Source organism: Aquarana catesbeiana, linkage group LG02, assembly GCF_042186555.1.
Source record: "Aquarana catesbeiana isolate 2022-GZ linkage group LG02, ASM4218655v1, whole genome shotgun sequence".
In the NCBI taxonomy this organism is placed as follows: Eukaryota; Metazoa; Chordata; class Amphibia; order Anura; family Ranidae; genus Aquarana; species Aquarana catesbeiana.
This window is the reverse complement of record NC_133325.1, coordinates 67350864-67363195: the sequence shown is the minus strand read 5'-3', so window position 1 is coordinate 67363195 and position 12332 is coordinate 67350864. Positions and strand designations below refer to the sequence as shown.

Here is a 12332-nt window from a genome sequence, read left to right as displayed (position 1 = left end):
AGCTCTCTAAAAAGAGAAGCATTACGGGTAAAACCTCGTTTCTTCGGACACGAGGCCCGGGTACCATTCAATTCGGCCATGAAAAGACACTTTGAATGGATCCGGTTCGCCTGGCTTGCCCCAGTATAGGATCTTAGGATATTCCCTTTGGAGCTCAGCACAGGACATCTTTACACGTCCATCACCTAAGACACTGGCGTAAAAACTGAGGTATCCCTGCAAGGGGGAGGGATTATATAGGGGGTTGAACTTCCTGATAGGGTGTGCCAGTGTCCAATCACCAGTGATACCTATATAACCCATCAGCAATTACTGTGGCTCTGTGTCCCGTGATGTTCGAGAAAGAAACATTCAGTGTCCAGCTACATTCTTGTGGCTACTGATCCCAGCACCACCTCTTCAGGCACTGCCAGCCCACCTAGCGGCAGCTGCCGCTTTCACTATCCCTCCTGGTTACTTCCCACAGTCCTTCCAGACTGTCTCACTCACCAGCCACGTGACTGTCTTCTCCCTAGAGATCTCTCGGATGTGCTAGCTGGCTCCTGCTGTTCTCACTCTTGCCAGAGGTCACCCCCCCCCCAGACTAGGGGGCTACCCTCAAGGGCCTCTGACAGCCTCCTCAGCACTTCTTCTCCAGCTTCCACCCAAACGCCACACTGCCCCTGCTGGTCTATGAGTATTTAAGAGGGGGGCCTACCCCCTGCCAGCCCATTTGCTGGGGATTGGCTGGGGCCCCCCTTAATACTCCAGGCAGCTCCTCTGAACCTCCTTCCCATTCTTATCAAAACTTCTCAAAGGTTCCAGCAAGTAGGGGAAGGTACCAGAGGTGCTGACCGATAAATCATCCAGCTTCCCTGGATCACTCACCCTGACCCAGACTCAATAGAGGCTTGCCTGCCAGCCTAGCCAAACAATTTACCTACACTACAGAAAAAAAAACCTATGTACAACCTAGCACTCTACACTAGAGGGTGTTACACTTAGCTCTGCTCCTGATAATACTAGGTGCATGGCTGTTATACTGATCCCTTTGCTTAAATACCTTTAGTTTTGAAGCCAAGGCATCAGGATGAAAGCCAGGTAACTAACGTTCTCAGAAAGTGATGGCAGCAATGGCAGCCCCTATGTTTATCTTAAATGAACTTGACTCTCAAAGTCAACCTCTGCCAAAAGGAATACTTTTAATGCAAGCCAACTAACCCCCCTTGCCTAACCTTTCTGGGAAAGGTAGATTAGTTTTTTGTTTTTTTATATAATTCCTGCTCTCTTTTGCCTAGATCAGGGGTCTCCAAACTTTCTAAACAATGAGGCCAGCTGACTGTCCTTCAAAGTTAAGGGGGGCAGACTGTGGCCAGTGGGATTAGAAGGGGTTTGAGCATCTACCTTTTTTAGATGTTTTATTGCGCGTATTCATGCTCATTTTCACGTATATGCATTCGTGCAATTTCCATGCACATTTTTTGTGCAAATGTGTGAAAAGGTATTCCCGTGTTCTATACAATATGCAAATAGACATTTGCGCGCATAAGGCGTAAATTACTGACCTAAAAAGCTGATTTTTCTATTTTTTTTACTGAAGAATGCACAGTGCTTGTTTACACACCTGTGTGCATAGGCACATTACAATTAGGCCCCTTTCACACTGGGGCGGGGGGCAGCATCGGCGGTAAAGCGCTGCTATTGTAAGCGGCGCTTTACCGTCGGTATTCGGCCGCTAGCGGGGCAGTTTTACCCCCGCTAGCGGCTGAGAAAGGGTTCAAAACCACCACAAAGCTGCTCTGCAGAGGCACTTTGCCGGCGGTATAGCCGCGCTGTACCATTAAATTGCAATGGGCAGGAGCGGGGAAGGAGCGATGTATACACCGCTCTGAAGATGCTGCTAGCTGGACTTTTTTTTTCTGTCTTGCCAGCGCACCGCTCCAGTGGGAAAGCCCTCGGGGCTTTCCCACTGGAGACACAGCAGCGGCTGTTTCGGGTCGGTTTGCAGGCGCTATTGTTAGCATAATAGGGCCTGCAAACCGCCCCAGTGTGAAAGGGGCCTTAATGAGCTGTATTTTTAGCTAAGTAAAAAAAAAAAGCTGTACTGAGCTTTTTCAAGCTGCAGTGTGCAAGAGGCCTAAAAAGTATAATGTCCACCCTATTGAATGGGAAAGTAAAAACAATGACTATATATGCATGCATTATTATTATACAGGATTTATATAGCGCCAACAGTTTGCGCAGTGCTTTACAAAATAAAATCAATGCCTATCCACAAAAGTATAAGGTATGCTGGAATTTCCTAATATTAAAAGTCACTATATTATATAATTACATAATTATATACTATACTATACTAATAATACTATATTATATGCACATGTTAATGCAACATGTTATAGTGCAATAAAGGGTACGTTACATCCAAAATGTAAAGTTTCGTATATGTCTGTGTTTTCGTGTACTTATTAAATGAAGCCTGTTCCCTTGCTATTGCTTTGTCTGCTCCTGCTTTCCTGTTTTAATTTGACCATGCCTGGAATGCAAGTATCCCTAACCAATCTATGGCCAGAGACCAGCAGCCATATTTTGAGTGGCACAAAAACGCTCATAGTATTGCAGGTCAGTAGACCTACATAGCAAATGCATTGTTAGGCTATGTAATTGGCAGAATGTAACTATCACAACTGTTTTAGATGTTTAGCCTAAGCCTAGGTTCACACTGATGCAAATTGCCATGCGATTTGACATGTACAATCGCATGCCATATCGGCGGCTATTGCGACGCCGCACCCATTCCCAAAAGTAGTTTCTATACTACTTCTGGCAACTTCGGGTGCGATTTCAATAGATATCTGTGCAGAAACCCGCAGAGATGTCTCTGAAATCGCCCCCGAAGTCGGACTGACATGCGGGAATCAAATCTCAATCCTGCAGCAGTGTGAACCTGGGCTAAACGTACATTAGATATCATTCTTAGAATGTCATAGTATACATCTGGATACCATTACGTCTTGGTTCCAGGAATGCCGTATTACATAACAGCTGTATCTCTATGTAGATGTGTTAGGAGAGGGGCTAGAAAGGTATTTGGCCCTGGCTTATTTAATGTACTGCACACAAGTTGAGAAATTTGCAATTAGGTATAGTAGAAAGTCTCCGAATGGCAAGTCCAGGGATTCAGCAATGTGTTTACAAGTTATTAATTAATTCACATTCAGCACCTGCAAACAGGCGTTCTTGCAATGATTTTCTTGGGAGCCTGGAAAGCAGCTTAAAAAATTGCAGTAGAAATTTATTCACTTTAGTTTTCAGCAGCTCAGCTCTCTCTGTACTCCCTTCCCAGCGCTGACTTGGCAGATTTCCAGTCTTCAGTCTCTAATGTATACCCAGCTGGTACACAGGAAGCAGGGGGAGCCAGGGGCATATCTACTGCGAGGCAAACAAGGCGTTTGCCTTGGGCAACATTTTTCAAGGGGCAACGCCGCCCCCAGCAAGAAGGGACACTACAAGCAGTGGCTTCGCTACGGGGGTGCAGACTGACAGTTCGGTGACAGGGGAGCAAAGCGGCAGCAGAAGGTGGCGGTGTCTGCAGCCTCTGGTCACGGATGTAGCTCACTTGGCAGAAGGTGAGAGTTCTGTGTAGTTTTTTTTTTGGGGGGGGGGGGGGGGAGAACCTCCTGGTGTAGTATGGGGGGGGGATAGGTGAGCCCTTCTCACCACCCTCTTCTCACCACCCTCTCTCTCTCTCTCAACCCTTTCACTCTCCCCCACCTCTTTCCCCCTCCCTTCTCTCTCTTAACCCTCTCTCTCTCCTCACCTCTTGCCCCATCCCACCTCTCTCTCTATTAACCCCCCCTCTCTCTCTCTCCCCCTCACGCCCCTTTCTCTCTCAAACCATTCACTCTCTCCCACCTCTTTCCCCCTCCCTCCTTTTTCTCTTAACCCTCTCTCTCTCTCCCCCCCACCCTTTCCCCCTCTGTCTTTCTCTCTCTCTCTTCCCACCTCTCCCCCCCTCATCTCTCTCTCTCTAATCCCCCTCCACCTCTTTCCCCCTATCTCTCTCTCACCCCCTCTCCACCCCCCCCCCGTTCCCTCTCCCCCACCCTTTTCCACCCCCTCTTTTATCCCCTCTCTCTCCCCCCCTCCCTCACCACCCTCTCCCCCTCTCTCTCACACCCCTTTCTCTCCCCCCCCCACCTCTGAAGAGGTAGAGCTCTAATAGGAAGAGGTGCAGCCTAAAGAAGAAAGGGTGGAGTGTCCCCCCTCTCTCTCTCTCTTTCTCTCCCCCACCTCTTCCCCAAACAATAGCAGGATCATGTATGAACAGGAACCCTGCAATGGACTAAAACGTGGACTTTAAAACTGAACTCTGGGATAAACCAATGTTGTCTAAATACAAGAACTATGCGTATTCATATTTGAATCTTGGTGTACTTTGTGTATTTCTTCCAGATCTGTGCAGTAATCCAGCGTGACACTTTCCCTCTGTGAAGGAGCTTCCTGTAATAAAGACCGCTCACTGCTACTCTCTCTCCTTGTGCAGGGTGACTGGTCTTGTCTCCGCCTCTCCTGCATTTTTCTGCAGGCAGCCTATAGTGGATGGGGCCTGTTGGGCTGCTCCCACAGCTCTAATCTCTGCACAGGCTACGTACAGCAGAGTGATAATGCTACTGCTACTTTAACAAGGTAATAACTTGATTTGCAAAAGTATTTGGTGCAAACAAAGTGGCATTATATTCTTTATGGCTATTAAGGAAAATATTTGAATGAAAGCTTTTATGCCCAGAGTTCAGCTTTAAGAATATGTTAATATTAATGTGCATAGCCTAGCCACATCTTAGTTTATTAGAATTCTGTACAGGTACATTTTAAGTATCTTTTAGCTATAGGTAAGTGTAAAGTGTTAATTAAGCCTCATACACACGATCGGACTTCAAACAAACTTTTCCGTGGATTTCTGTTCAAAGGGCGTTGGCTGCGAACTTGGTATGCATACACACGGCAGGACTTTTTCAGCCAACTTTCACCAAATCACGTGGTTTTTCAGCTCTTTACCGCCACCCTTTGGTCAACTTCTTAATTGTTGTCTGATCTTTTGCAAAGATTTTGCAAAGTCCGATGGATTTGTGTACACACGATCGGACTAGCCGACGTCGGACTTTTGTTGCAGGAAGGTTTGTCTGTTTGCACAGCCAACATTTGTCCGATGAAAACCGAAAACGTTTGTCCGATGGAACGTACACACGGTCGGATGTTGCCTTAAAACAGCTAATTTACATGTTTGTTGTCAAAAAGTCAGATCGCGTGTATGGGCCTTTACACTTACCTCTGTGCTAGCCTTTCTGAGATACAGGATACAGCTCTCTAAAAACTATCATGAGCGTAGCAGTACTCTTAGCTCAATCCTTCCTTTCTGTCCCCACTATTTTATTAATTAATTGCTGAAAAAAGATAGTTCCATAGTTCCATAGATTTTAGTTGTAGGAGAAACATTTCTCTTAAGAGCTGTATGGAGGTATGTGTAATTAACACTTCCACTGTAATTCCTATTTTCCCAGAGCTTTCCTTTAAAAGTCAGTTGAAATGCTTTGACTAGAATCACTGTAGTCCAAAAGACATGAATACCCCCAGCTATAAAGAGGTTAAAATATGGGACCCCCATAGACCCCATTAGTACCTCCTGGTACTGCTCTCCTGTTGGCAGCCAGGCAATTTTATGTATATGATTTTAATAGCTTGCACTATGCAATGTCCAGAACGCGTAAGAAGGAAGGTTTAATTATTATACGTAGTACTTTACTACAAAATGGAATTCCACAATTGGATTTCATCTGCGAGGAATTATTCGGGCGATAAACGAAAGTGCATTCCATCCATATCTCTCTGGTCAATGGGTATTACTACTTTTTATTGCTGCACAGAATCTAGCTGGAGGCCAGAGCACTAAAACTGCTTATCCTATCTGTGTCATTAGATAATCATTAGGAAGAAGCTTTTCATTCATAACGAAAGGTTAAAGTGCATATAAACTCTTTTTTTTTTAGGCTTCGTGCAAACTGGACGTTTTTACAGCTGCCGTTTTTTGGCTTCAGGCGTTTTTTTTTTTCTACAGCCAGTAAACTCCCCAGCATGTTAGCCTATGGGGTAGATTTACTAAAACTGGAGCACTCAGAATCTGGTGCAGCTGTGCATGGTAGCCAATAAGCTTTTAACCTCAGCTTGTTCAATTAGGCTTTGGCAATAAAACCTGTAAACTGATTGGTTTCTCTGCGAAAGTGAGCCTGATTTTGCACTCTTCAGCTTTAGTAAATAAACCCCTATGTGTCCATGCACATATAGGCTGTTATCAGTGTTTTTTGGCAGGGGCGTTTTCTGGCTGGAAAAAAAAAAACTCAGAACATGTGGGTTTTCAGAGGAGTTTTTCAGCTGCAAAAATGCTCTAAAGCCCCGTACACACGATCGGACTTTGACAACAAAACCGTGGACTTTTGTCTGAAGGGTGTTGGCTCAAACTTGTCTTGCATACACACAGTCACACAAATGTTGGCCAACAATCACGAACGTAGTGACGTACTACGTGGTTTTTCAGCCCTTTAGTGCCACCCTTTGGGCTCCTTCTGCTAATTTCGTGTTAGTAGAAGTTTGGTGAGTGTTGATTCGCGCTTTTCTTTTCGCTTTTTCATTTATCGCTTTTCAGTTCGTGCTTTTCAGTTTGTTTCTGAACGGCCATTCGTGAACCAGCCATGTTGCGGAATCGGAGGAGATAACGTGTTATTTATTATTGGCCTTGGAGTTATTGCTTTGACATTATTTTTTTGGTTGAATAATAATGATTTGATTTGGTATACTTTCTATATTTTTGGGTGCATAGAATGCAATTTTTGGTTAAGTTCTATTGGCAGATAGTATGTCTAATTTTATTTTTTTTAAATGCACAATAAAAAAATCGTGGAGAATAATACTTGGCTATGTGTTTTACTTCAAATGACAGTTTGGTAGTAGGCAGTTACATTTTCTAAAATACAATGTAAAATTGACAAGGGACGCCAACATAGTTGTATCTTTGATCTTAAAAATTACGGGATAATGGTGTTGTGGTAACTTGCCCAAAAAAAATTTAAAAAAACCATAATAATATTATTCTCGATATCACTAGAAAAAAAAGGCTTTGAAAATTAATTTGCAATAACTCCATCAGTATCACCAGCAAAGCAGCTTCATTATTATCCCATTAAAGAAGAAGAGAATTGTGCGCTGCATTTGGAGATTTCATAATTTGCCACGTCAGGAATTTTAATTCTCTATTATAAACGCTAGTTTTACAAGACCGACCGCTTCTGCTTCCGAGCCTGCATGTTTGTACTTTGGACTTGTGTACACACGATTGGAAAATCCGACAACAAACATTTGTTGGTGGAAAATTTGAGAACATGCTAGCCAAGATTTGTTGGCGGAAAGTCCGAAACAAATGTCTGATGGAGCGTACACACGGTCGGACTTACCGCCAACAAGCTCACATCCAACATTTCCCATCAGAAAATCCGATTGTGTGTACGCGGCATTAGGCTTTATGCACACTGGGCTTAAAAAAAACACGTCTATTCTCTTTGGAGTAAAAAACGCTCATATAGAGCATTTTTTGTACAAAGTTTAGACAAGTTTAGGAGAGTTTTCTGTTTTTTCTTCTAGTGAGCTCCAATCAGAAACGCGAATAAGGTTTTTTTTCTGCCTCTAAACATTGATCTCAAAATATGCCTGTAAACAAACTAATGTGCATGGACACATAGGATAACACTGAGTTGCTTCTACAGGCAGAACACAAAACTCCTGTAGAAGCCACATTTTTTTACGCCAGTGTGCACTCTGCTAAAAGTGTAAAAACGCTGAAAAAGGCAAAAAAAAAAGGAAAAGAAAAATGCGGCTATTCTGCGTTCATCAGCGTTTGTGCCATACGTTTTTGTGGGAGAATAGATTTGTTTAAAAAAGCTAGCAAAAAAAAAAGTTATAAAATGCTGAAAAATGCCAGTGCAAAAACGCTGCAAAACTCATTCTACAGCTACAGCTTTCTACAGCCAACACCTAACGCTACTGGCGTTTTTATAACGTCCGGTGTGCATGAGGCCTTAAACTGCTAACAGGCGGTATTGGTTGCTTCTGTCATAAATGCTTCTCCCTGCCTGTCAGCGGTAATGTACACTGAACCACGCATGCACAGCTCAGAGTACATTTATGGCACCACTCTGTGCCAAGATGTATTGGCTCCTGTTCACAAGCGTGGGAGTGAAGTAATTGTGGCCATTCAAGCGGCTGAAACAGAGCGAACCTGGAGGGAAAACTGGGAGAAGATAGAATCCCCCAGAACCAGCAGGAGCGCTGCCAACTTAGCGCTGGAGGGCTTCCTTTGACAGATAAGTCTGTCATGATGTGTTAATATGCAGTGCATACTTACTAGCACTTAATGGCATAAACCTCCTGGGAGCTCATTTAAAAAAAATAAAAATAAATTATATATATATTTATTATAAATAATATACCCTATATTACAAAAAGTATTGGGGCGCCAGTCTTAGTCCGTAGGTTTTAATACTGAGTTAGCCCACCCTTACAGGATTGTCATGTGAAAATAAAGGGAAAAAGCCTTAAAAAATAAAGGGAAAAAGCCTTAAAGCAGAAATTCAGTAATTTTTCCTTTCCACCATAAACTTTCCATCTATTAAATCTTCTGCCCTTGCTGTTTTAACTTTGGATAGTAAAACATTTTTTTTTAATGCCAGTAAATACCTTATACAGCCCACTTCCTGTTTCTTGTCTGGTCATTAGCCTAGGCTTATGACATCACGCACAGCTCTCTCTCTCACTCTCATGAGAGTTTGCCAGGAAGAGAAGGGGATGAGTCATAGGAGGGCCAATGAGAGCTGGAGGTGTGCCTCTGTGTGTCTGTGTAAATCCAGGAAGTGAACAGGCAGCAGCTTCAGCTGCCCACAGTTAAAATGGTTGCAGCCAGACTCAGTGGAGGAAGACTTCTGCAGCATATTTGGCAAGTACAGAATCACAGTATATATAAAATAATATGCAAAGTGGTTGGATGGAAGCTTCAGAATGGCAAAGATGTTTTTATTACAAATTGTGTGAGCAGACTGCAGTTCCTCTTTAGCCACTTGCCGACCAGCCGCCGCAGTTATACTGCGGCAGGTTGGCTTGGCTGCACAAATTGCCGTAGCTGTACACAGCGATCTGTGAGCACACCAATTGGCCAGCAGGGGAGCCAATCAGCAGGTCCAGTGGATTCCATAGCCGCCAGCCACCTGGGATCGTTCCCCGCAGTGACAGAACGGGGATTCTGCCATAGTAAACAAGGCAAATCTCCATTCTGTCAGGGGATCACACAGATCCTGTTTTTCTGCTATGCAAAGACGGATCTGTGTGTTGTCCCAGGCAGCCCATCCCCCCACACAGTTAAAAACACACTGAGGGAACACAGTTAACCCCTTGATTGCCCCCTTCCCTGTCAGTGTCATTAGTACAATGTCAGTGCATATTTTTAGCACTGATCTCTGCAATATTGTCACTGGTTCCCCAAAAAATGTCAAAAATGTAAGTTAGGTGTTCGATCTGTCCACCGCAATGTCACAGTCCCATGAAAAATCACTGATCACCGCCATTACTAATTCAAAATTAAAAACAAAATAAAAATGTCATAAATCGATCCCCTATTTTGTAGACGCTATAACTTTTGCGCAAACCAATCAATAAACGCTTTTTGGGATTTTTTTCACCAAAAATATGTAGCAGAATACAAATTGGCCTAAATTGATGAAGAAATTCGAATTTTAAATATTTTTACTGGGCGTTTCATGGCTGAAAATAAAAAAATATTGTTTTTTTTTTCAAAATTGTCGGTCTTTTTTGGTGAACAAATACCACCAAAAGAAAGCTCTATTTGTGGGAAAAAAAGGACATCAATTTTATTGATCAACTGGGCAATTGTCAGCTAAAGTAGCGCAGTGCCGTATCGCAAAAAAATGGCCTGGTCATTGGAGGCAAATCCTTCTGGGACTGAAGTGGTTAAAGAACACCAATGCTGCCACCACATCTAAGGTCTGTTAAGCTGCAATATATCACATTTTGTTTTTTGGGTTTAGATACGCTTTACCTTACTTACTTTGGTTTGCACTTCCTGCATTAATGTCATCTCTTCTTGTGATGTTACCACTACTCACAGAGATAGCCCAGTTCCACAGCCCTTATATATCCACATTAAGTTCTGCCACCTCTATATATAAGGGCCCAGGTGATCAGTAATTAAAAAATGGAGTTCTGGTCCTCCTTGACAAACTGGGCCACGACTGATGGGCCACCACTGTCCTTTTGTGTCCCCATGCAGTCTTCACAAGTGGTATGTCTGCCCCTACTTTCTGCCTATATTACTTATAACACCAGCAATGTCTAGATCTGAGCTTCTTACTTACCTTCAAAGTGGTCATTGACTTGGCAGGTTAACATCCATGATCCAGCATTAGATGGGGTCATCTCCGCTGTCACGAATGTGGCAGGAAACAGATTAATGACATCCGTTCTGTGGCCTAGGTTTTTAACCGTGTGCCCATGAAAGTAGGCTGAGTGGATATCTACTTCATTACCGATACTAAACAAATGCCAGGACACCGAGTCACCCACACACATGTTCATAGCCGGGAGGTTTCCATACAAATATCCATTAATTGCTGAAAATAAAATACATTAATGAGATCAATCAGTGTACATAATTTTATTTAATACAAGGCATTCAGCTAGTACAAGGCTTATGTAGACAGATGTTTAGGAGGCCTCATTCCAGGCTGGGTTCTGCACAGTTGGATTCCCTCCTTCCCAACATGTTCATGAAGCCCAGCACCCAAAAAATATGTTCTCAGCAAAATAGCTGAGTGCAATGTAATATAAGCTGGGCTCAGTTGCTCTTAAAAAGTTCATCTACTCAATTTAAAGCCTTACTCAAGCCAAGACCTTTTTAATTTTGAATAGTGTGGGGAAGAGTGAGAACTTCTGTTGAGGATTTATTGTGATCTGATCTCCATTGGGGGTATCCCCCCCCCCTTTTTTCTGTCTCTTTAACTAGTGTAAGAACAAGATGAGAGCACAAAGGTGTTCAACAGGGATATAGCCAGCATAAAAACTTAAATTCTGATTCTTTCATACTCTATCCAAAGCTATAAAAGGATAGTCATGGTTGGAATCTGGCTTTATTTCTGGTTGTTTTGCAACAGGACAACTGTTCTAAGTAGTCACATACAGATTTCCATTGGTCTACATGTCAGTATGGCCATTTGTATGAATACAATAAAATGAGGGAAGACTTGATCTTAACTTACATAGAAGTAGAGGCCCTGTGGACAGCCTGGGCTTGGGATCCAAGGGCCTCCACAGGGTCGCAGAGATGGAACTGAAGACTGGCAAAGGTATCTGAAGGCACCACATGGTTCCTACACTTCAGCACTGTTAGTTTAGAAACATCTCAAGCCAGGTTACTTTAAATATTCAAATGTCCCAGGAATTATTAGAAAGTAATGCTGGTTCCTGCCTCAAAAAGACAACTTTAATTGTTTGCCTCTTTTTGCCTAAAATGAAAGCTCACCTCTTGCCATGTCCATCAAGAGGTAAGGTAAAACTGGCCATACACTGTAATATCTCTCTAATTCAGCCCCAATGTTAATTGAGGGATCTCCCTGCTGGCTATCGTATTCTGACAGCTGTCAAAATACCTGAACAGTGCTTGCATATGCAAGATGTTTGGTTGCAAATTTTCATCCTGGCTCCTCCAATTGTCAGATTGAAGGAATGTCGAGCGGGAGGATGCCAACAGGGCCATCTGTGGCTTGAATTTGCTCAGTGTATGGCCAAATTAAAAATTTAGCCCCTTTCCAAAAGAAAAACATTTCACGTCACCCTGTGGCCTCTCAGGTATTTCTTACTGCGATGATCCCAAAAAAAACAGGGCACAGGCTGCAGAATCTGCATCGTATTTTTGTTTCTGCACAGTCAGGAATGGCTGAGATTCCTGGTGGACAGAGCATATTATGACCATCATGGCTGCAATTAAGCAGATAAGTGCCTGGCCAAAAAATACCAGTAGCAGATTTTTCAGTTTCTGTAACATTGTGGTTATTTTAACGTACATACAGTGCCTTGAAAAAGTATTCATACCCCATTAAATGTTGCAACCAAAAACGTAAATGCATTATATTGGGATTTTATGTGATAGACCAACACAAAGTGGCACATAATTGTGAAGTGGAAGGAAAATGATAAATGTTTTCAAATTTTTTTACAAATAAATATGTGAAAAGTGTGGT

General features: G+C 43.0%; 1 protein-coding gene across 1 annotated transcript in view; it reads right to left on the bottom strand.

Annotated features, from left to right (window-relative positions):
* The window catches only part of HEPHL1 (hephaestin like 1), a 132982-nt gene that overhangs the window by 62671 nt on the left and 57979 nt on the right, over positions 1-12332 (bottom strand). Inside the window, exon 5 of the mRNA XM_073613013.1 lies at positions 10452-10706. Coding sequence (XP_073469114.1) covers positions 10452-10706 — 255 coding nt within the window. The remainder of the gene's footprint in view (positions 1-10451; positions 10707-12332) is intronic.